Below are 25,555 nucleotides of genomic sequence, written 5' to 3' on the forward strand. Positions count from 1 at the left end.
ATGTCTTTGTGGGTTTTCTTTCCTTTGGCATGGATCTGCTAGTTATCGTGGCTCTTGGCTAGCTTGGCTTCTTGTTGAGGATACCAGTACAAGTTGTTGTGGCAATTAATTTAGTTCTTCCTGTTATTAACCTCTTCTCTTGAGAGTGGCTTTGTTAGTTGTACATCTTAATTTTGCCAGGTAGCTCACTTTTCCATGGTGTAACCATGCTTTTTTGAGACTTTTCAAATTGACATGAAAGAATGGAAATATTGAATCTCAAATAAGCATTTGACTACATAGTAACAGGACAGAAAGTTGGGGATGTTCAGCCTGGAGAAGAGAAGGCTGCTTGGGGACCTCATAGCAGCCTTCCAGTATCTGAAGGGGAGTTATAAGGATGCAGGGGAGGTACACTTCATTAGGGACTGTAGTGATAGGACAAGGGGTAACGGGTTCAAACTTAAACAGGGGAAGTTTAGATTGGATATAAGGAAGAAGTTCTTTACTGTAAAGGTGGTGAGGCACTGGAATGGGTTGCTCAGGGAAGCTGTGAATGCTCCATCCCTGGCAGTGCTCAAGTCCAGGCTGGACAGAGCCTTGGATGACATGGTTTAGTGTGAGGTGTCCCTGCCCATGGCAGGGGGGTTTGAACTAGATGATCTTAAGGTCCTTTCCAACCCTAACTATTCTATGATTCTATGACATGCTGTGTGATATCCTACCCATTTGATGTTTATTGCAGTCCTCTTCAAACTCTTTACTGCCAAAGAGCACAGGTTTCATGCTCCCAACAGCAAAGCCCTAAAATATGAGGTATGTCTTAGCTCTGTTCCTCCCAGCTCATTCCTTTCTGCCTAAGGTGTATCTGCTCTGAGCACTATCGCTATGACATAAAGTTGCTGTGCTGATTAATTGCACGAAAACTGTCAAGGCTACATTGGAAAAATAGGGTTAATGTATTTACCATTTATCCCTTGCCACCCTCCTATAATAATATGCAGAACATCACTTATTCCAGAGGAACTTCATAGTAATTGTGTCCTGTGGGACATGAAGACCTCTGTGACACAACAGTGCACAGCCCTGGGGGCCGTAGGCTTGCAGCAAACCGAGGCAGGCAGCTGTGGGATTTTTCGTCTAGAGAGCCAAGTGCGTGTTTCTGTTCTAACAAGATATGAGTCATAGCAGGGACATGGCTGTGAATACTTATCTCTTTCACTGGGATACATGGAGCAGAAAGAATTTCAGCATGGAAAAAGGACATGAACTGATTTGTTAGAAGTCTGTTATGTGCTAGGGGAATTTGTACTGGTATTATCTGGGATAGTTGTGCACACCAGGGATGAGAACCATCCTGTTCCTTTTTTAAGAACAGAAAGTGACCATGTGGGAATCAGCTGTGTGTATAAAGTATTTAACAAGGAGCTAAACGACAAGGACAAGTTTATCCAACAAAAGTCTTCATGCTGCAGTCATTTTTTTCTGTTTGTGGATGGCTTGGCTGGTTGCTTTATCAGAACATTGGGCTCAGATGTCTGTGAGCGTTTAAAGGTAGCAAAGCATCTGCTAGAAAATGTCTAGAAAGAGGAGTCTGGAAGGAAGCTTTTTCATCTTCAGTTCCAGCCCTTTGCCGAAGCAAAACAGAAAGAGGGTACCTTGTGGATTTTCCCCCCAGAGCCGTGCCAGCTCTTTCCTAATCACAGCCTGCTGTTCCAGTCCTTGGTCTTTCTTGCTCAATAGTTGAGCATTATAAAAACCTAACACAAAGAACAAACACTCACCATAAAATGATATATCTGCAGTTATACCCTTAGTGAAGAAGCCATTGGTTATTTGGTGTGCTTAGCCTTTACAAACCACAATGTAAAGAATTACAATGTAAAGGATAACCATACGTATTGTATTATGGTGACCATCTCTGCCTCTGACCCATTTAGCCACCTATCCATAAAGATAAGACAAACAGATGCCACTGAGCTTCAATATTGCTCTTAGTTTAGGAATTTTGTTTCTCAAGCACACTATTTTAGTTCTTTGACTCAGTTTTCATTAGGTGTGTTTTAAATGCCAAGGATCTAGTGATTATTTCTTCTTATTTTTCTCAGATTCTTGTACGTGTTGTTCTGATTTAAACCTTTGGAAATAAGAATTCTTCCTTGATTAGACCTTAACAATACTATTATGCCATTTATTGCAGTCCAGTCATCACTTATATGCCAGAACTTAATATAAATAATGCTTTATATTTAGTATAAACCCTACTATATTTTTCCCATATGAATCCTCATTTACTCTATCCTGCCTGACTTAGAATGTCAATCAATCTCTAGGCTATTTTGTACTTTTGTGCCAGTTTATAGATGGGGGTTGTCTGGCTTTTTTTAATAGCATTCCACACCAACTAAATGAGGGGCTGTGCTTAAGTAGAATTATTTTGTTGCATGAATCATACATGCAAAATTAAATCACATTTTTAAACTCTCATGCCCTGTTACTGTAATAATCAGCATCGTGTATTTTGGTCCTCTTCTGCTTGTGGCTCTTAGCAACTCTTGGTGCATTTCAGTCTTTATTTTTCTGTACTCTTTTTCTTTACGTTTGCTCTTCTAATCAGGACTTTCATGCATTTCACTCCCTTGCTCCCCAGGGGCTATAGCAACCTCTCCCAGAACCTGATTTGGTATCTACTTTTGGGCTGGGCAGGCCATGACACAGACACTGCAGACTCTGCGGGGCAGATCTGTTGTATAGAAGGGACTCTGAGATGAGCAGTTTGGGTGAGGAGGGAGATGTTCTGTTCACATCCACACAGCTGAATTCCCAGTCTGATGCTAAAATAACCCAACAGCACGTCCAATGCACAGCTGCTATATTGGATGCCCCATCTATTTATACTGCAAAACACCAGGTTATTTAAGGTCTTTTATTACTGCGGTCCATTAAGCTATCCTATTAAGCTCTGGTTTAAGTAACATAAGCACAAATGTATTAAAGATAAGTGGAGTTAGAAACTTTATTACTCACTTTTGTTCATCATCTGAAGAGCTGTGCCAGCTTTCACCTGACTTATATCACACAAGGAGGAGGGAGGACTGAGTCTGATGAGGAAGAAGTGTCATTGTCAAGGCTCAATGCCTGAAGTTAAGAGTGGTCAAAGTGATCGTGGGGGCTTAACAGCAAGGTAACAGCATCATATAGCATGCTGCTTAAGGTAATAACGTTTAACACTGTGTTACTGTTAAAATGACGGGAATTAGGAGGAAAGGAGTAGAACAGCATCATAGAGCATGCTGCTTAAAGTAGTAATGTTTAACACTGTATTACTGTTAAAATGAAGGGAATTAGGAGGAAAGGAGTAAAGAGTAAAACAGCAGCATTGTTTTGCCACTGGGTGTGCATTAAATGATATGCCCAGGTTTCAGTATTGTGGGCAAATCTGGTTGCTTCTGTTTGAAAAAATCATAGTAAAACTACATGATTGGAGAGAGGTAAAATCTCTACATGTAATGGGAGGCTAAAGTAAGTTTCCTCAAAGTGGGAAAAGGGATGGTTGAGAGAGATATGAAATATTCCTATAGATATTGAATGCTGTTGGTAAAGCAAACATGTTTTGCTGTTACTGAAAATGCAAGATTTTGGAGAAAAGAGGGCTTAAAAAATAAAGGGAAAAAAACTTTCACACATTATAGAATAGAATTATGGTGCTTCTTGCCACTTGAAGCTATAAAAGTACAAACCCAATTATTTAAATAAGTGCTTTAATAGTTCATTAATAACTATTATATGTCACAGGCAAGTGTACTGCAAGAGATGGGAGTGTATGCAGAGGGAATGTGGGGCTCATTCTCTGCATGCCCTGTTTTTTGTACTTCAAAAGCAACTGCAGCTGTATGGTGTCAGGAAAATAAGGCTGGAAGGGACTTGGCCTTCTTGGCTGCCTGGGCACAAGCTGGTCCCCCAGGTCGTTTGCTGCCGAGCAGCTTTCCAACTGCTCTTCCCCACGCCTGTAGCATTGCATAGGATTGTTCTGACCCAAGTGCAGGACTGCCTTGTTGAACCTCATACAACTGGCCTCAGCCCGTTGATCTAGACTGTCCAGATCCCTCTGCAGAGCCTTCCTACACTCAAAGCAGATCAACACTCCCTCCCAGCTTGGTGTCATCTGCAAATTTACTGAGGGTGCACTCAATCCCTTTGTCCAGATCATTGATAAAGATATTAAACAGAACTGGCCCCAGTGCTGAGCCCTGGGAGCACCACTCGTGACTGACCACTAACTGAATTTTATTTCACCACTGCTCTTTGGGCCTGGCCATTCAGACAGTTTTTGCCAGTGAGCAGTACTCCCACCAAAGCTGGAGCAGCCAGATGCTTCCTTATTCTCTAGTATCACTGGAACTCATGCACTTCACAATATTTGCTTATCATAATTCATGTGTCTATATGAGGATTTGTATTCTTTTAGCCTGAGGTAAACATGTTCAACAGCCTGGTTTTAGTTGGCATGCTTCCTCAGCTAAAATTAACACAAAAGTTCTTGCAAATGTTTAGATATTACTGAGTTATAATAAATTCCCAGTAGATAATTATACTTGCTCTCTTCCAAGCCAGCCTTCGTTTTATTTTTTAATGCTATTGTTAGTTGTGTATAGAGTAGCTGTTTGTCTTTTGAGGACAGCAGAATAAAGGGATTTACCAAACTCTTCTGAAAATCTGAACACTGCGGTAATATTCAGACCTGCTAAATAATTTATTGAGAGCACAGCCAACAATATGAAATTTTCATGTATGGGTATCAAACAGACAGCCTCACATAAACTTGAAAGGCATGAAAAATAAGGTTAGGCTTCAAAACGAAGGTCAATATTCTCAGGCTTGGAGTAATAAAAAGGTAATCACAATAACGTTTAATCTGTTTTTAAGAAAAACCTTATGTTGGTGCATTTCATAGAAGCATGACAAAATTTGAATTTGAAAGTTAATAAGGAGATTGGTGGTTGCTGAATAAGGACACAAAATGGTTCCAACATAGACCAGTGGTGAGACTTGCTTCATACCCTTTGTAGCTGGTGAGATCTAGGAATGACCATCATCCCTTCTCATATGCTCCTGGGGCTTTAGATAAGAGAAATAATACACTATGACTGGCAAAATGTTTCATAATTATTTAAGTCTTACCATTGTGTACGTACCATTAAAATGTATGTTGCTGGCTGTTATGTTGCGCTACTGACTGTCATAATAATATTTTGTTGCCCAGAGATGAATTTTAACAAACATGATTCGGTCTGTGCTTCTTAAACTAGCACTATAAATGGTAATCCTCATTAATCATTATATGAAACAGCATTTAGATGATAATTCTTTTTTTTGGCTATAGTATGCAGTAGAATTCAGTGGTTGAATTTTGACTGTCAATGGCTTCTGCTGGACAGCACTTTTAGAGACATAGCTGTTGTACGTTTTTGTCAAACAGGTTTTGTTTCATATCCATATTATTATTTTTACTGCTTAAACTTCATTAATGTTCAGTGCTCTGTGAAGTTATCAAATGGAGTAACAGACACTTTCTGATATCCTTTGGAGCTTGGTACCACAGCAGTGCTTGCTAAGTTGCTAAGCATTTATAACATATTTGGCATAACACAAGGAAGAAGACAAAGATAGTAATTGTCTCTAATATCCTCAGTGAGCTCTGAGTGCTCGGCAGCTTAATTCATGTTCAGTTCCCTCTGATGTGGGTGATAGTTGGTCATCTAAATACAAGTTGGATAATTAAGTTACTGTGAGTGGCTCTTGGTGAGATTCATCTGAGTTTGGCCATCTTCAGTGTTGACAACTACAGCTGAATTTTACAGTCTAGGCTCCCTTCTAGTCAGTGAGGAGAATCAAGCATTTCTTGAGTGTGATTCATCTGGCCCATTTTAGACATCAATGTTATGGTGAGATTTACAGGCTAAATGGGGTGACATAAATAGATATGACGTTCTCAGGAACTTTATATAGCAATAACACATTCACTGGGCCACTGACTGAAACCTCCATCTCCTCCTTCCAAGAAGGCTGTCCCAGCCATGGGAATAGAGAACAACCCTTTCTCTGTGCCAGCTGGTATTCACTTTTCCCATACACAATGCAATGTCTGCTGGGCCACACACACACTGGGGTTTAAAATATTTTAGGATATTTCCTCGGGAAGTTCAGGTTTGAATCCTCTTACCTAGGTGAGAGCCTTAATTACCCATCTGCTAGTTAGGAAACAGACTGCTGGGCCAGCAGCCAGTCTTACCCTTTCTCTGTCAGTTCTCTTGGCTGTGCTAATGTATTTGGTAATGCCAGCTGCAACAAAGCACCTCATTGCTCAACATGGCCAAGTTTCTGGTGGCTTTGGATATGGTCAGAAGCATTCAAGTTAGGGATTTTGGTGCATGAGAAAGGCTTCTGGGTCCAATATTAGAATCGTGTATCAGGTATCAGAGCCTGTTCACAGGCCTAGTCATTGGACTCCTCACTTCTAGTGAGATGCAGCCTTACCTTATAAATTGCGACCAATCCTTTGTAGTTTAGGAATATAAGAATAAACATCGCTTATATTGCTGCTGATGTAATTGTCACTGTCTTGTTATGAACTTCCAAAAAGTTGTTATAACTAGTGTCTCTGCAAATAGTTCTTTCAACAGGCTGATAGGCTACTCTGCATCAATGACAAATGATGTCTGTATATCATGTTACTGACATCTTGCCACACATCTGCAATCTATTTTCAGTTCTCTGCTCATTACCAATTTAGGAAAGGAACTGAAAAGCAATGGAGACAAAGAGATTTGGTGGAGCATGGGGCAGAACCACTGAAACTAATACCATAACACAAAGCCCTACCAGATCTGATTTTAAGCTGTTCGGAGAGCAAGGTTCAAAACTTGTGCATTTTTACTACCCTCTTCCCAAGAGCTATTGGTAACTGGAGTTATTGGTGAAGGCATCACACGTTAGAGATGGTCCTATTCAGGGCATCTTCTGCCCACCTTTAAGAAACATTAACTGGTGTGCTGAGTTTAGAAAACAACTGCTTAAGTGAAAATGCTTTCAGTTGTAAGAGTGTTGTCCCTCACCCATGTCTGTTTAGTTAACCATGCTGAAATGTCCTTCTCTTTTGTTATCTCCCACATACCTGGGGAAAATCGATACCAATATGAATAAGAATCCCATGGGTTTCCTGCCTTTGATTTTCCTGAGGAGGTGTTGTCCTGATTTCATGTGGGATGGAGTTGGTTTTCTTCCTAGTAGTTGGTACAGTTCTGTGGTTGGATTTAGGATGACAGGTGTAGTAGACCTGTGATTCACACTGTTCTTGGGTATCTGCCTGGCATTCATGTTTGAAATTCCTGGATTTTGGTTTCTTTTGAAAGCAAAGTATTTCTGTGAGCAGTAATAGTCAGTTTAATGTCAACATATGTGTCACTTGGTGGTTTGTTGGTTTGTTTTTTTTTAATTCCTCCTTTTTTGCTAATAAGGTACTGAGTGCAATTAATTCTAGAGTTGTTGGATTTTTGGAACAATGCATACTCCACCATTGACTTACATAGATCAGCATGCTATTTTGAATGCATACCTCTAAAACTCTACCTCAGTATTTATAGGTTGCCTATCACTGTGGTGTCTGAACAGTGTACCTTTAAATAAGACATAAGAGGTTATTCTCTTATTACTAGCAATTTAATCTGTAGTTGACATTTCAGGGGTTATGTGGTATTTTAAGGGTTTGGGTGTAGTATTATCTGTGCCTTTTAAGACAGCACTACATGGCAGGATGGGTTCACACTTGTGCCACTTGGGTTTGGCGTTACATGATGGTAGCATAAAGGCACCATTACCTAAAAGAGGGGACCAGCTTGGGAAGGGACAAAGAACTTCTTCCCTGTGTTGATTCATCTTTAGCACAAACCTTTCCCAGATTGCTGGGATTGCAGATAATGAGTCCAGAAATCCACTCTGGGGGCTCCACCTCATTTCTAGTATTAAAGTTGTTACGAACAAAGCCAGAGAGGGAAAATCTGAAGCAGGAGCAACCCAGTGTGGTGTTCTGATCAGGCCATGTTGGCCAAGTGATCCTGAGGTGCAGATAGCCATGGCACATTCCTAATACTAGCTGGTTTAGGGAGTGGAAAGCTCTGCTTGGCACTGAATGTAGTGTGATGTTGACACTCTTTGCTGTATTTTATGTTAATCTGCATTCCTTTTTGCAGTCTCCTTTCAAAGCCACAGAACTGTGAAGGGACAGAGGCCTCTCTGGACAATGCCATTGTGCACCTGACTTGTGTTACTTTGAGGCTGATACATTTTTTTGAGGCATCAAGCAAAAGTAACCAAAACCAACTGGTTTCTAGCCATACCTCAGGTGTGCAATGATGCAATATTACAGTATTGCTAGGAACTGGCTCTGACCTTGAGAAGAACCCACGAAATGTCTGTCCTTGCTTTGATGCAAGGAAGTCTCATTTTTAGGAAGTCTGTGGTGATCTCATGTCACATATCAAAATTCTTTTCTGTTTTCTTCATGGTATACAAAAGTGCAGATTCACACTGCAGCTGTGTGTCTTTACTCACATAAACAGTAGACAGGGCTTCAGTGATTTTTGTCTTTATTAATTTTTCTTGAGCTTTGTTAAATCTCCACTCACACTGTGTTATACATGTATGTCCACATCTTGTAGTTTTCCTTGCCTTAAAGTTTTTTAACTCTTTGACTGTCCTAAATAGCAGCTGCAAAGTCTGGAATTTCTGTATATCTATCAGTCCTCTTAGTGACATTTAGCTAATGCTAAAGAGCAGCTAAATTTGGTAAGACCTGTCATAGAATCATAGAATAATTGCGGTTGGAAAGGACCTTAAGAGCATCTAGCTCCAACCCCCCTGCCATGGGCAGGAAGACCTCACACTAGACCATGTCACCCAAGGCTCTGTCCAACCTGGCTTTGAACACCATCAGGGATGGAGCATTCAGAACCTCCCTGGGCAACCTATTCCAGTGCCTCACCACCCTTACAGTAAAGAATTTCTTCCTTATATCCAACCTAAACTTTCCTGTTCAAGTTTTAACCCATTATCCCTTGTCCTATCACTACAGTCCCTAATGAAGAGTCCCTCCCCAGCATCCCTATAGGCCCCCCTTCAGGTACTGGAAGGCTGCTATGAGGTCTCCATGCAGCCTTCTCTTCTTCAGGCTGAACAGCCCCAACTTTCTCAGCCTATCTTCATACGGGAGGTGCTCCAGTCCCCTGATCATCCTTGTGGCCATCCTCTGGACTTGTTCCAACAGTTCCATGTCCTTTTTATGTTGAGGACACCAGAACTGCACACAATACTCCAGTTGAGGTCTCATGAGAGCAGAGCAGAGGAGCAGGATCACCTCCTTCGACCTGCTGGTCATGCTCCTTTTGATGCAGCCCAGGATACGGCTGGCTTTCTGGGTTGCGAGCGCACACTGAAGCTGGCTCATGTTCAGTTTCTCTTCGACCAGCACCCCCAAGTCCTTCTCTGCAGGGCTGTTCTGAATCTCTCCTCTGTCTGTGGCAGTTATCTCCTGAGATGATCCCCTTCCTCCACCTGGCAGTTTCTCTGCCTTTGCAATTTAGACACATGGGCTGTACTTCGAGTATTTTGAGTACCAGTCAAAATGCAGCTCTCTTTTCAGAGACAATCAAGAGACTGTCTGTCCATCAAGAGAATGTAAGGCGATTTTTATGTAATTAATTACACAGATGAAAAGACTTCTACAATACTATACAGTATGTGTAGCATATAACACTGGAAACAGTGAAAATTATGTTCATAAGAATACCATTAGTTTCTTAGCAATATCTGAATTTAACTAGAGTTTAAAACCCCCTTTGTCTTTCCTGTCATGCTGCTACCTCCACCTGTAGTATAATTTAAGCAGCATTTTTGCCAGTATCTTTCTTCCTGACCTGCTTCCTCCTCAAGACATGTTGGCTCCCAGCATTGCTGGAGGCACCGCTGTTCTTCATCCCACAGGAGGGACCAAATCCAGGGCTCTTGCAGAAACCTGTCGTGGGAAGTGTGAGGTGTCTCCTGAGAGAGGCTGCCTCATCCCCTCCATTCCCAAGGAAGTAACACCTCCAAACTCCCCAGAGTTGTGTGACATTGGCAGGATGAGATCAGTCTGTGTGCTCAGTTAGCTGGTCTCTATAGCAAACGTAGGCCAGCACAGCAGTATGTATGTGCTGAGCATGGAAAATTGAACTGAGGGCCTCATGATTCTCAGAAATACGGTCTTTTGTGACCACAATCATTGCACAGAAAAAAGGGTAGGGCAAAGCAGCACTGGAGGCTACTTCTATGGTATTTTCCAGCCCTGATACGACCTTTTTTGATGAACCCATTTCCTTGGCTTTTACAATATAAACTGAAGTTATCCACCTAACCAATGTATTCCTGACCATGTGATTCATGGGCAGGAAGGTTTTATACCCATCATGCAAATGCCGTTCACTTGATTGAGAAGATGGAGTAAAAACTGCATAGCAGCTTGATGTAGTGGATTGACCAGCATTGTGAAGCTGACCCACAATTCACTATGGCTTTTGCAGGTGGTTTTGCACCAGGTCTCTCCCTCTCGTCACTATGTGGCTCATACTGAACATCTCTAGGGTTTCCGAGTTTTTTTGTCATCTCTTCTATTTTGCCCAGCCATGGACAATTTTCCCATCGCTGCCTGTTTTTTGTCCAAAAAGTCTCCTCTTCCTATTCCCTACACTTCTTCAATGTTACCACTTTCTCCATCTTAGTGTGCTCACTATCCTCTTGCTCTCAGGTCTGCTTTTGTATCTCCTAAGTTTAAGTTATTGGGGATGGTTTTAGTCAAACTTTAGGAGCAACTTCATTTTTGTGACATTTTGCACATTTTTCAGCTTTTGGAGAAGTGAGATTCTGCTGAATTGATGTTTTCTCATCAGAAGGCTTAGACTTCTGATAAAGATCCCTTCTTCTGCACCTTTCTTTCCAACCAGCAGACATGACATTTTGCTTTAAAACACTGAGAAACTTCCCAGATCAAAACATAATAGGAAATGATATCTCCACAAAGCACTTCTGCTCCAACAAAGCAATATAGCTGGACAGAAATGTATTTCATGGGACTTTTTTCAGCGAGCGCTATTAGTCAGCGAGTGCTCTCGGAGTGCCAAATGAGGACAGATCTCCAGAAATATTTAGATGCTAAGAATGAAAATGTCTCTACTGAGCATGTGTGAGCTGGTTTGGGGTTGTGGTATGTTTGTTCATATGTATGTGTGTGTATTTATGTGTGTATATATATGGAATATATGATTTGTCCTAATGGAGGACAGCTTTCACACTTCAGATTGGAAGAGCTGCTGAAAGCAAAGGGCACTGGAATTTTTCAGCCAGGGCAGCACAACATTTTCCTCTAACTTCATCTCAGAAATGAATGAACTGTTTTGACTGAAATTCTTTCTCCCTTAAATAATTCACGTGTTCTGAGGCAGACACCATGAGGAAAAAGAAAAGACCCCAAAAACCCCACAAGGGTAAAAATTGGCGGAGATCTCAGGAACTAAAAATAGAAGGAAATGCTGGATAACTTTTAAAGTAGCTGTTACCAGCTTTGCCTCTAATATTTGCAGTGTGCTGTTGCCTGATCAGTAGCTGTTCTTAGTGCAGCCCTACTGCTTTTTTCCAGGAAAATGTTCTCAGAACTTCTCACTGGGCTATTTCAAGGCAACTGAGGGTTTCCTACCCATGTCTACACCACGGGCTACCTGCTCTCACAGGCTCTTATGCACTCTCACAAGCTTCCTTCCCATCCCTGCTGTGAGGGGTGAGACAAGACAGGGCTCTGCATCCTTGATGGCTGGCATGGGGTGCTGCTCTTTGGGGGGTGGCATTCCCCTGCCCACTGAGGCAGTCCCCAGTGACAGGAAGGACTTCTCTCTTCTTCAGTTACCCAGATTGTCCTCCTAAGCAAGTGTATTGTGGAGGATGGAGTAGAGACTGGTTGGACTTGTAGGTGATACTCATTGCTGTGTTGCACATGGGGCACCATGGGGTGGTGGGTCTGTGCCAGAGTCTCACTTGTGTGCTGAGGCCTGGGTGCTCTGTGCCCTTCCAGATGTTTTCCAAGGTTCAGCTGGGTCTTGGCATTAGTCTTGCTCCTGAAGTGCCAGATATTTGGCATCAACAACATATGGCATGAGACAGTGTAAAGGCAGAAAGAAAGCCTGGGGGAGAGGATCTCAGAGGAATCTTCTTGTTGTTCTTGGAAGGGCAAGCTGAAAGTCCTCAGTAAGAAGTGCTGGTCCCTACACAAAATCATGGTCCTGTTGCTCAGCTGTGTATTAGCATAGTTTTCCTGTTCTTGGTCATTAACTTGGCATGGTGTTTGTTTTCTTTCATTTTATGGGAATTTGATGTATTTCATCAGTGGGTAAAGAGAAAAGTCATCACTGAGAATGTCATGATTAATTTTTTTCCTTTTGAAGAACTATTAAATTATTCTGAAACGTTTGACACGTGTGTAATAACAGCCTAATACTCTGTTTTTAACAAATGTGCTAGAGGCGTTGTGCAGTTTCCCGGAGGTTTAATGAGGGAGCCGTACTGTGTTGGAAATTCTTTCAACAATAAGAAATGACCTATTACATACTTATGTAAAATGGGGGTTGACAATCACACAAATATGTCCAAAATCAAATACAGGCATTGTAAAATATCACTTCTTTCCCACAGAGAAACTGGTCACCTGTTCACAGTAGGATTTTGCATTATATCCTATTCGGTAAAGAATAAGATGCTTCCCCACAGGGAAACAAAATGGCAGCAAAGTACTGGCCCGGTGCCCTTCTGTCAATGCTTTTCACTGATTGTTTTGCCAAGTCTTCAAAAATAATGCACAGGCATATTTTTTCAACATATGTTTTGCTTCTTTGTTGGTTTAAAGGCACAAAGGGAAGAAAAGGTTCTGAATTATTTGCCACTTCATAATCAAATTCAGGGAAAATTCTTTGTTTGCTTATTTGATTTTTTGTTTTCTCTTTATAATGCTTCCTCTATTTTTAAAAATCTAGTCTCTTTTTCTGTTCTTTTAAAATATATATCAGAAGTGACCTCTTAAAAACTGATCGTATGGCTCTGAACCAGCATCTGCATTCAGGGAAGCGTGTATTACAAAATCTGAAATTTTGAATCATGGGAGCAGAAATGTTGGATTGAGGAATTATTCAGTATACTATTGAATAATCAAAGAAAGGAAGATAATTAAATATAAGACATTGAAGATTAAATGTGGTAAATACTGCTCCTCTGCTCAGAACAAATTAAGCTGCTGTCAATTTTTCTATGTACTTTAGAAATTTAGCAGTAAGTTTAAGCCAACATGTACCCTAGGGGAAACACTAAATGACTGTTTGGATTTAAAAACAACCAAAACCAACTGTTCCGCTGTTGAATGTGCATCATCAGTGAATGGACTAGTAGTCACCCCACAGTACTTTGCTTCAGTTTCATGGCCAGTCACTGTGATGTTCCCATGGTGTTCCCAGTGAGAGAGAGCAATATGGGGAGGTGGAACATGGTTTAAGGGAGACATCAGAGTTTATCAGCAATCCCTGTCGTTTAATGTCACTGAAATTTCATAAGTATTGGGGGAATTCAGATTAATTCACTGTACTGAATGATGAAATCTCATTCAAGGGCAACAGTCTACTAACAGAATGTACGTACTTATATGTACTTGTAAGTACTTATCAGTACTACCTATAAATAATTACTCATATTTTGTTTCTCTCTTTCAGTGACTATTTCGACAAGTACCTTCTTTGATGGCTTACTGGTAACTGGGCTCTACACCTCTACCAGTGTTCAGGCTTCCCAGAGTGTTGGCGGCTCCAGTGCTTTTGGATTTGGTAAGTCCAATGTAATTTACATTAAACAAACCAGGATAATGAATACTTGGTTGTACAGAGGACATCAATGACAACTTACTTGCAGAAACAGGTTAATTTAGACTGAGTAATCAGCAAGAAGTCAGTGGGAGTCAATGATATACAGAAATTATGGCTTTTCAACAGCTTTTATTTCTTCATCCACTTTCTTTGGTTTTGGCCAGCCCTAGTACTAGTACACTGAATTATATGAATTTTAGGAGAGTAAAGCCTCAGCAGCTAAACTGTCTAAAATAGCCATTTCTAAATGGTGTGACATTTTGTATAAACTAAAGCATTTAGCCCAAAGCCTGTAACTATTCTTGGTCTGGAAAACTGATTCTTTTAAGCTTACATCAACCTACTTTTTCCATTCACTTAACAATAGTGTCTTCCTTAAAACCAGAATACTGGTCAAGGTACTTTATGTAACCAATTATTTTCCTTGTATGAAAACTGGAACTGGGGTAGGAAAGGTTTTGAAGAATTATTCTATACTGCAAGTTATGCTGTAGCATTCAGCAGCAGGAGCCAAGCCAGCTGTGCTAAGGACAAGCACTTTTGAATAATCTCTCCTAAATCTGTGCAAGTAATTTACAGCTATGCCTACTTCAGTTCATTATTTGGTATTATTTTTTTATATCTTTACAAATAATTGTAAAAATTGCATTCCTTTAATTGGAGAAACTTAGTGACCCCTAAATAGCAGTCTCGGGTGAAGGGGCAAAAATAGGAGCCAGTTTTATGGGATATCAACTGTGCTGCACTTACTTGTACCAGTAGCATGTTTAAACATTAATTTGCCTGTTAAGATTAAACTTCAGTACTTTCTTCATAATAATCTTTCATGATAGTTATCTCTGTTATATGCATATGAAGCATGAGTGGCCTGGGCATGTGAGTGTCGTAAAGCAGACATACACCGGCTTGAAAATGAAAGAAGGCAACTAAATAGCACATTATTTAAAACTGCATTGCGGAATAATTTGAGAAGGGCTTTGCCTCTGTTAATAGCACCACCGATCAACCTCAGATATTGGGAAGAGCACAGTTGCCACAGATATTTCATGTCTTATGCAAAATGCACTGAAAGGTCTATTTTTTTCTGGAAGAAGCAGTACTGGTGTTTCTCCTTACCCTCCATACTCTTAACAGAATGAACAGGATCTGATGGAGTAAGCAAGACAGAAAGCACTTATTAATGTGAAATTCTAGGGATGGTCAATTGACTGGCAAGATGTTATCTTGCCATGAAACAGGTCTTTGTATCATGTCATTGGGGAGATCATGGCCCTGTGCTACAAACTCACTGGGCAAGGTCTACAGGTCATGTCTAATCACATCCAAATATTTAAGAATGGAAATCAAGGAAAATTTTAAAACCCAAATAGCCATTTGTGCTATTTTCCTAAGTTTTTATTTTCATCTCTAGAACAGGGCTGTTACAGTGGGTGTCTCACTGAGATCAAAGTTAAAGTAACATGTGATGTGTGACATGAAAAAGACGTGGCCTTTTTTAACTTGCCAGAGGTCATTTTCTAGCTTTCAATGTGTCACTTTGGCCATTAAGTCACTGGTAAGATAGCCAAGAGCTAAACTAGTCACACGTGCATCTTATGGACCAGAAGATCCAACCCTACAGTCTGGGAAATTACAAAAGCTCAAAGAAATGTGAAAGCAGTCACATGTGGTTGGAGGTTGTTTTTCTTCTCAGTACAAATCCTTAAACATCATGCCTAGAGGAGGTGTGCTGCTCGGTCTTGGGCATGCCTCCATTCATGTCAGGTTAAAACTGCTGCCATCCATGACATTTCTGCAGGCAAACTATAGGGTCAGTTGTGTTATAGTTGTTAGTTATGGAATGTTTTAAATAAACTTTCAATTTGCTGTTTTTCTTTGCCAGCTTCTAAGCTTGCATATGTATTAAAAGAGAAATAATATGAATGTTTCAAAAGAGCTGATGCTCTTTTATGGTGCACTGTCTTTGCAGTCACATTAAAAGTAAACAGTGAAGGAAAAATGACAATGGCATTTAAACTTAATTCTATATAAATGCTCAATTCATGATGTACTGTTGGCTCTCAGGACTGAGAACTACATAAACTTTTCCTTTCTTAATTTTGCAGTGAGAGATAAGAAGTCTGGCCTCTTCCAGAAAGCATGTAACATGTGAATGATATGCTTTTTGAACAATTTGGTAGTTTTAAAAATTGAAAGTATTTTAAAATCTACCATCTGCAGTAGAAAAAGAAAGTAGTCTCCATGGTATTTAAGATATTATTTAATAGAATAGTAGGTGGCTGTTTCATTTTCTGAAGGAAACATAAAGTGCTTTCTCCAGAAACCCTGGATCCATCTATTGTGTCATCATTTTTAGCAAAGAATGTGCTCCTCCTTTCCATCAAGTGACCATGATGTTCAGGGTAGATTGAACTTGCTGGAAATTCTTTTTTAAAAATGTTAAGGACTATGTCTGGTTCAGAGACCTCAATTCAAAGATTTATGTGGTTTATTATAGATTAGATGGGGGAGGGGACCAAAGCTGGCATTAGTCTGAAATTGGATTGATAGTGGTTGCTTACAGAGCAGGGAAGAATATTTTTCTCCCTTGCAATATTACCATTGAAATGCTCTTGTCTGTGTTACACAGGAGGTCGTGCTAGATTATAATAATCTTCCAGTCTGTCCTGACAATATGAAATTTTCCCAGTATACATATATCTGTCTTTTGTTACTGTATTGTGGCTACAATTATCTTTTAATTACCTAATTTAGGAAGTCACTTGATGGAGACACCATCATTGTCAGTTATCATAGTTAAACCATATGTCGTGGTTTAAGCCACGCTCACTCACTCCCCCCGCCTTCCTCTCCCCTGCTCCCAGAGGGATGGGGAGGAGAATCGAAAGAATGCAACTCACACGGGTTGAGATGAGAACAGTCCAGTAACCAAGGGATAACACAAACCACTGCTGCTACCACCAATAATAATAATGATAAGGGAAATAACAAGGGAAGAGACTACAACTGCTCACCACCCGCCGATCAATACCCAGCCAGACCCGAGCAGTGATCTCACCCTTCCAGGTAACTGCCTCCAGTTTATATAGTGGACATGACGTGCTGTGGTATGGAATACCTCTTTGGTCAGTTTGGGTCAGGTGTCCTGTCTCTGCTTCCTCCTGGCTTCTCCTCCTCCCTGGCAGAGCATGAGAGTCAGAAAGTCCTTGGTCAGAGTAAACATTACTGAGCAGCAACTACAAACATCGGTGTTATCAGCGCTGTTCCCAGGCTGAATGCCAAAAACACAGCACTGCACCAGCTACTAAGAAGGAGAAAAATGACTGCTGCTGCTGAACCCAGGACACCATATCAAGAAGCTTTGAAGAAAAAAAGATAAAAAATGTTAGTGTTAATAGAGTTAATTCTTAGAGTTCTGTTTTTTTTTTTTTTTCTTTTTTCAGTGTGTATTACATAGCCAAAGAAATAGTTCCTGTTTTTCTCTGTGGGATTACTGACATGAAACTTGCTGAATTTTTTATTTGGGATCCCTTCTAACAACCGGTTTAGAGAGAGATGTTTGAGCTTTTGGGGGTAAAAGTTAACAGTGGTCGTAAATATTAATGATTTTTCCCAATCTGAACCATTGTTTGGGTTCAGATTAAGGTAAAACTAAGACTATAATTTTAAAGCTAGATCTGGGATAAAACATAAATATGTACTTGAAACTTCACTAACCGCACCATGAGGATCCTTTAGCAAAGAAATGAACCTTAAATCTGACTTTTAAGAATAGTGTGTCTTTTTTCATTGGATGACTTGATAGAACAGATACATCTTCCAGGTATCTCCAATATCATTTCCACAATCCTGTTGTTATCAGTGTGGTGTGTGCCTAGGACCATTTTCATGTCCTTCAGTGTTGCCTGCTGAAGGCTTTACAGCAGTCCTGCTCTTCACGTCCCCTTTTTCAAGCCACATTTAACCCCTCAGTGTCATTCACACCCTATCTCTCCCTGGAGATATGTGTTGGGCTCCTGATGGATCTCTCCATCCCTCATAGCCATCATATCTATACAGGAGCTTAGGGCTCTCACTGCTTCATTTATTCCAGATATATAAGAGGAAAGTGGGAGACAGGAGTACTAAAAAACATATTAGAAATCTACAAATGTGGTGGTGGGTTTGATGGAAATCATTACTTGCAAATGAGATTAGTTAGATGGGTTTGGTGGGTGGTAGGGATACGGGTCTGTAACATGGGATAACTACCAAAATACAGCTCAGCTCCTCCAAAGCCATGTGCACTGGAAAGTAAGGAACACAGTATCATTTCTACAATCAAAGGAGAAGATTGCAGCATAAACCCTCAGCAGTTATAAGGAGGGCTGTGTGCTGAGGACCTGAATCTGTCTCATTACACAGGGTAGTCCTGGCTGACAGACTGGTTGAGCAGGCAGGCGTGCTGGGCTGTGCACATCAAAGCTTGCCTTTGACCTGCCAGTCACACCACATCTCAGCACTTTTGGGTTCTTCCAAAAGCTTTCTGTTTTCCATTTAGATTTTCAAATCATTCACACAAGACAAATTCATTAAATTTTAAGATTGTTGTAATTAGCTTCTTACAAACTGTGGTAGAAAAGGTAAACCTTTAGAGGTAAGCCCCCCAGAAACCCAATTTCATGCAAAATCATAATTATTACACTGATGTTTAGCTTTTAATAAATGTGGAATAAATTAATTTGATAACATTTATATATGTTTTAACCTTTCAACCTGAACTGAAACGGCCCTTTAGAAAGTTCAAAACTCTCATTACATTGGACAGCGTAGCCACAGGCCTAATTGGCTAACAGAAAATTCTTGGTTTATTTTTTCTGTGGGTTTATACAGTGTGCAATTTCCTATCTTTTAAAACAGATGTATCTTTTCAGCTGCAGTGTCATAAACTGCTGCTGAATTTTAAGTTTTGTTTAATGCTGTGGGCTACTTTAAGAAGCTGTGAGATTGTTGTTACCTGGAAACTTTTTAGTGCCTGATCACGGGAAGTGCGTCTGCTAGAAAGCAAAATATAGACTATGAAAGATCATCATGCAGTCTTTCTTTTTTTGCAATGCTTTGTTTCTATACCATGAAGTTGATCACACCTACTGTAAGTAATACATTGAGTTTGTGGAATATTATTTTTTAATGAAAAGTTACAAATATTCCTTAAAATATGGTGAATAATTAATATCCCAGAAGAAATCCTGTGAGGCTCAATCACCAGAAATAATTTCTTTTAAAATTATTCTATTGCCTTTTGACAGGGTTAAGGCAGCCTTTCCATAATCCTCTGCTTGGTATATTGGTTACATACGTGTTTGCAGAGCAGACCAAAACCAAAACCAGTTTTCAGTTTATAGATGAAGGATCATTTTGATGTGGCTCTGTATGATTTAGGAACTGGGGAGAAGGATAAAAGTAGTTTCCTGGTCCCATATTCCCCTTTGGCTCACAGGTCATGAGCAGTGTTGGGTCAGAGTGACTATAGGTGGATGTTACTGGTGATGCTGATGGTTTCATCTCAAGAAGAAGGACAAAGAGGGTGGCTGAAGTGTAGATTCCAAAAGAGTACCACAGAAAATGATCTGGTTGTGCTCCCCCCCTCTGCCAGTGCATTGGTCCAGGCTGAGTCATGGAGGCATCCAAGGATCCTGCTGCTCCTGGATGGGATGTGTGGTTCTGAGCTTTCAGAGGCTTGGTTTTGGCATCAGTTTATGCTCAAACACTGATAGCTTTGGGGCAGTGTTTTGCTTTCAGATTTTGACAGATAAAGGAAAATATCCCCCACTAACACTGTGAGATGGAAAAAGGCCAACTGTGGGATTTCTCTTGTTAGGTGAATCTATAAAGCTGATCCCCCCTGCTCAGTCTTTGCCTCTCCATGCTTGTTCACAGGTTTAAAAGTAAGGAATAATCAGTAAATGCCACTTCTTAGAAGAAAAAGTTTTCAGCTCTGTACATGCTACTGCTCTTGAAGTACAGTTTTGTAACTTACTGAAATTGCTGTAGATCCCTGGTTTACTTTGTGACAAGCCAAATGGGCTCCAGAACGCTCCCTTCACACCGGAGATATTTGCCAGAAACCAAACAGATGGTAAACTAGGAAAAAATGACCCTTGGCATTCTCATTAGAACAGTTGGGGAAATTTTAATAGGCCCCCATTTGCCTTGTGCTGTATCTAATACCCTTTGAACTGCCACTTTTTTTCTGTGTTGTTTGTTACAAGTCAACTACTGCCATGTATATTTTAATAGGGATTATCAAATACAATTTGCCCAGAAGATGTACCAGCCCTCTGCTGCTAATTAGCAAAGTTTAAGTAATCACTGAGTTCTGGAATAATTGGAAAGAAAAACTGTTTTTCCTGCCAATGCATAATTACCAATTAACAGGAAGATAAAATATCTGTGTAGCAGTCATATCTTGGAGAATTTGTTAACAGTCAATTAAATAGTGAGTTGGTGCCAAACTGACATTGGTCAAGAAAGTTTACATGTGAGTTTAGTTTTAAGATACTTCCCCCCACAAATGGTTTGTAATGAAACCAGAATGATGATAAAACTTTCAAAGTTTGTGTGTCACAATGTTTAATTACTACTTAAATGTCTTTAAATAGCCAAAAATTGACCATTCCTACAAGTGGTTGACTATCATATGTGCCTTATGGAAAGGGTTTAAGCTTTATTAACAGAACATATACTCATTATCAAGGCATAGGCAGTAACTAGCCGTGCTTACCCAACAAGGAATTGTGTCTGCAAGTGTTTTAACTGCTGAGGAGGAAAATTCCCAACATGTTACTGGGTAAGCAATGCCCCGAAGTTGGAGGAACACTCCAGCCAGAGAGGGAGCCTACACAGAAAATACTTCAACTGGCCTAGTTTCATTCTAGTTTGACCAAGTCCCATTACACCGAATGCTCTCATCCATTTCTGCAAGTACTCTTGTTGGGGTTTACCCCCTGCCATGGCAACAGCAGCTTTTGGACATCAAAATCCAGTTGTGACTAATCTGCTGAGATCCCTGAGCTACTCTGTAATGTAGCATTCATAAAAGTGAGCAATGGTATCTGCTTCATAATTTATTTCAAATGCCTTTGGAGCGTTATGAGCATGACAGTAAAATAATTCAAGCTTTTAACCTTTCAAATATATCTGTAGCTCCTGCTAGTGTCTGTGTGGTCAGTGTTGAAAAGGTGATGGAATCTCTTTAGAAGTGTGGCACATGTAATATTGCCTGCATTTGTTAGCTTTGAATAGTGGGTGCAGATGAGTGGTTAATACTATAAACAGCACTTGCTGCTTTACAGAGATGAGAGGCAGTCACTGCACTGGAGACACAGTGAATATTTTCCAGTGCACCAGTGCTTGTAAAGGGCCCCCTGGAGTTACCAAACAAGAAAATGCCTTTAGAGATAGTTTTAAATTGCCAGAACCAAAGTGCTAATTGAAGTGTCAGAGCCAATATTGGTCCAATTTAACAACATTTATTCAGTAGTGATGTTGTCTCAGGTCTTATACAGATCTGTTCTTTTTTCCCCTTGAGTGGCCAGAAAATGCTATGGGAAAAAGTTAGAGCATCACTGAATTTTAATGTGACTTTTTTAAATTTCATTTTAATTTTTAAAAACATGTATAGAGTATTGTGTGCAGTTCTGGTGGCCTCAACATAAAAAGGACATGGAACTGTTGGAACAAGTCCAGAGGAGGGCCACGAGGATGATCAGGGGACTGGAGCACTTCCCATATGAAGAGAGGCTGAGAAAGTTGGGGCTGTTCAGCCTGGAGAAGAGAAGGCTGCGTGGAGACCTCAGAGCAGCCTTCCAGTATCTGAAGGGGGCTATAGGGATGCTAGGGAGGGACTCTTCATTAGGGACTGTAGTGATAGGACAAGGGGTAATGGGTTAAAACTTAAACAGGGGAAGTTTAGATTGAATAAAAGGAGGAAATTCTTTCCAGTTAGGGTGGTGAGGCACTGGAATGGGTTGCCCAGTGAAGTGCTAAATGCTCCATTCCTGGCAGTGTTCAAGACCAGGTTGGATGAAGCCTTGGGTGGCATCGTTTAGTGTGAGGTGTCCCTGCCCATGGCAGGGGGGTTGGAGCTAGATGCTCTTAAGGTCCTTTCCAACTCTAACTATTGATTCTATGATTCTATGTATGTAGTAAAAAAAAAAAAAAAAGTGAAAGTTTGTGATCAGATCAGTTTTTTTGCTACCTCCTACCTCTGAGAAGATCCTGATATCAATAAAGTATGGATTTCATTAAAAATATATCAAGAGATCAAAAATAATTGTGACAGATTGGTGATTTTTATCTATACTAGTACTTATTGAATTCAACTAATAATGCCTTTTGAAGTGTGCAAGTCATAGGTCCTTTCAACAATTGAAAATAATCATAGAATAGCTAGGCTTGGAAAGGACCTTAAGATCATCTAGTTCCAATGTTTATATAGATAGATACGCACAACCCTGTATATATATCCTGTATATATATAGACATAAGTATTTGTTCCTCACTCTTCTTTTTTCATCCTAACTTCAAAGACATTGTTCAACTGCTGCATTTTGAATGCTCTTAACCAGCATATTCCAATTTTTTCCTTTTCGTGAAAAATAGAAATGCTGCATGGTGGAAAAGGATCTCTGAGTGTTAGTCAGCAGCTGGCCAGAAGGCCAGGAGCATCCTGACCTGTATCAGCAGTAGTGTGGCCAGCTATTATCATGTGGACTATCACTAGGGCAGTGATCATACCCTGTATTTGGCACTAGTGAGCCTGCACCTTGAATACTGCGTTCAGCTTTGGGTTCCTCACTACACGAGAGACGTTGAGATGCTGGAGCTTGTCCAGTGAAGGTCAACAAAGCTGGTGAAGCCTGGAGCAAGTCTTATGAGGAATGGCTGAGGGAACTGGGGTTTTAAAGCCTGGAGATAAGGAGGCACAAAAGAGACTTTTTTGTTTTCTACAACTACCTGAAAGGAGGTTGTAGCAAGGTGGATGTCAGTCTCTTCCTTCAAGTAACAAATGATAGAATGAGAGGAAATGGTCTCAAGCTGCCCCTCTAAAAGGTGTTGTCATCAGGCTTTGAGAGCTACATTCAGCTGGATTACGAGCCCAAAGCTTCATGGTAATTCGTAGTAATAGAGGAATCTTTAATAAAATAGGTAAAAAAGAGCCATAAACTATAAATTTAGGGTCATCTTAAAATTGCATTTTGTGTGTGTATGCCTCAAGAATATATTAAGCAAATGTTCCCATGGCTGCATGAACTTCAAACTGCAAATGTGCCTGCCTGTGTTGCTTCTTGTCTCAGGCCTGTTTCTGTGGTGCCTGATTGTCATGTGTTATGTATGATGTGACAGTCACTCAGAACCCCTTCTGCCCAACTTTCCCGTTGTGCCAGGCTCATTGTTTTCCCTCAGTTTTGTGTTTATCAGGATGTGAGCGCATATTCAAGCTGAAATTACTGGGCTCTTGGACTTCATCAATTAGGATGTATTGAAGCCTCTTGCAAATGTGGAATGATATTGGGAAATGGTTATTATTGTAATTTGGAAGACAAGTTTGTAAACTAATTTCTGGTGTATTATGACAAACAAATGTTGGGATCAGACTGCTTCCCCCATATCTGCCAATTTGTTGTATTTCAAAGTGGAGTTGATTATATGTAGTGAAAAATCAGCCTTACAAGAAAATGGAGCTCAAGAGCCCTCTGTTAAGATCATGATCATCACCTGTCCTGCCAGTTGATTTCACTGTTTGCTTGTCTGTTGTCAGTGTTGTGACTGATAATCACTTGCATGTTTTCGGGGATAGTTCACAAGAAAAATCTGCTCTGGGTCTGCTAAAAAGAATAATCCAATTTTCAAGAATAAACCAATGGAAGTGCATTGCTGTTTGTAGGGAATGATTGGTATGGTTGCATCTCATCAGATGCTAAAATACATGAACTAGAGCAGAAGGCTACCAAGGCTGTGTTGTTGTGTGGTGTGGTGTGAGCAGAGCTGGCTCCCTGCTTTCCTGGTGCACAGAGGGAAGGGTAGAGATCCTCTGTGCTGCTCCCACTCAGGTAACACCAGCAGTGTTGGTAAGTGGAAAGAGGAAAGGATTATGTGCTTGCATGGGCACAGGATCATGCTCACAGTTCATGCCATGGCAAAAGTAGGCATTTACTGATTAGAGGACATTGCTGAGGTTAGAGAAATTGAAGATAGACTGAAAATTGTGACATTACTTAAGGGCACTTGTTCATATGTGAGCATCACCTCACCACAGCCCAGGTTGGTCCTGAAGTGATTTTGGCCCAGCCATCCTTGCTACAAAATCCCCAGGAGGAATTGCAGTCCTTCACATGAAGTCCTTGCTCCTTGGGGTAGGGTTGTTCTTCATTTCTGCTCTGCTGGATTTTATTGCTGAATGAAATCCATTATTCCAGGGTGATCATGTCAGTCCAGGCATGACTTTGCACTTTATTTTATGATGTTTTTGAAAGAGAATAAGAAAGAATGATGGTTTTTAATTTCTTTAACAAAATATGTGTTCATATTATATTAGTTTATCTACTACTTGAGTTTAATTATTTTTGGTGACCTACTGGACCTGCTGTCATATGAACACTTGACTTGTTTCTGAAAAGAAGGAAAATATGCCTTTTGCTTCAAAACTGTAGCTTCAAGATACTAAAAAGCCTTAAACCAGGATTTTTTTACATTTATCAAATGAATATATTGTAATTCTTCCCTCATTTCAACCCTTAGGAAAAAGACAGCAATTGTTATAATTAGTGCAGTTTGTAACCAAAGTCTTTTCATAAGCCTTAGCTTGAGCTGGTTGAATACTTCAGGGAAACTAACCTTCAGGAGAAATCCACGAGATATACAAGTACAATATCCAACCTCAACGCAGGAAAGTAAAGATGCTTTGTAGCTGTTTGAGAATGTTGGTTGGGGGTTTCTTTTAGATAGCATCACATTAATTAGCTGAATGTTGAAAGACCTTGTGGTGTTTTTGGAAGATGTGATGTTGGTCACAGTGCCCTCAATGAGTTCTAATTTATTTAAATAAAACTATTTAAATAACTACTTGACAATGCTAACTTGGCAGCATTATAGAAAGTGATGAAACGTTTTACATAGCAAATTATTAATAAAGTCAGTAATTTGCTCCTCTAGCACTGAGATTTGCTAAATGTCTGTTTCTGGATAAACAACTGACAAATATTTTGTGACACTGGAGTCATACTCCAGTCATATGGCATCACAGTCACCTTGATGTTCTCTGGCATGCTGGAAGGATGATGTAATCATTAGAAGGCTGAATCAATAAATGCTGACAGCATTAGATGTTAAGATGAAGAATACGAGCACTAATGAAGTCTAGATTTAAAAAAAATCTTTTAAGAGCTGTTCTATTCTACAAGCCTAAATTTTTGGAAAGATCAAGTTTTAATCTTTAATTTTGATGTGAATAGTGGATTTGTTGAAGTATTGCATCTGCTTGCTCAGCACATATATACTGAGCTCATTATTTCCTCTCTGTAAATTAAACTTTACTATTTTTAGATTCC

The 25,555-nt window shown here is 40.2% G+C and overlaps 1 protein-coding gene across 2 annotated transcripts in view; it reads left to right on the plus strand.

Annotated features, from left to right (window-relative positions):
* RELN (reelin) overlaps positions 1-25,555 on the plus strand; it is a 290,067-nt gene that overhangs the window by 32,258 nt on the left and 232,254 nt on the right. For both annotated transcript variants that reach the window (XM_061366298.1, XM_061366299.1), the window contains exon 2: positions 13,815-13,925. In XM_061366298.1, coding sequence (XP_061222282.1) covers positions 13,815-13,925 — 111 coding nt within the window. The remainder of the gene's footprint in view (positions 1-13,814; positions 13,926-25,555) is intronic.

The sequence above is a fragment of the Neopsephotus bourkii genome, unplaced genomic scaffold (assembly GCF_033783945.1).
Source record: "Neopsephotus bourkii isolate Nb327-2 ecotype Australia unplaced genomic scaffold, CSIRO-AGI_Nbou_v1 NB_1328, whole genome shotgun sequence".
Classification (NCBI taxonomy): domain Eukaryota; kingdom Metazoa; phylum Chordata; class Aves; order Psittaciformes; family Psittacidae; genus Neopsephotus; species Neopsephotus bourkii.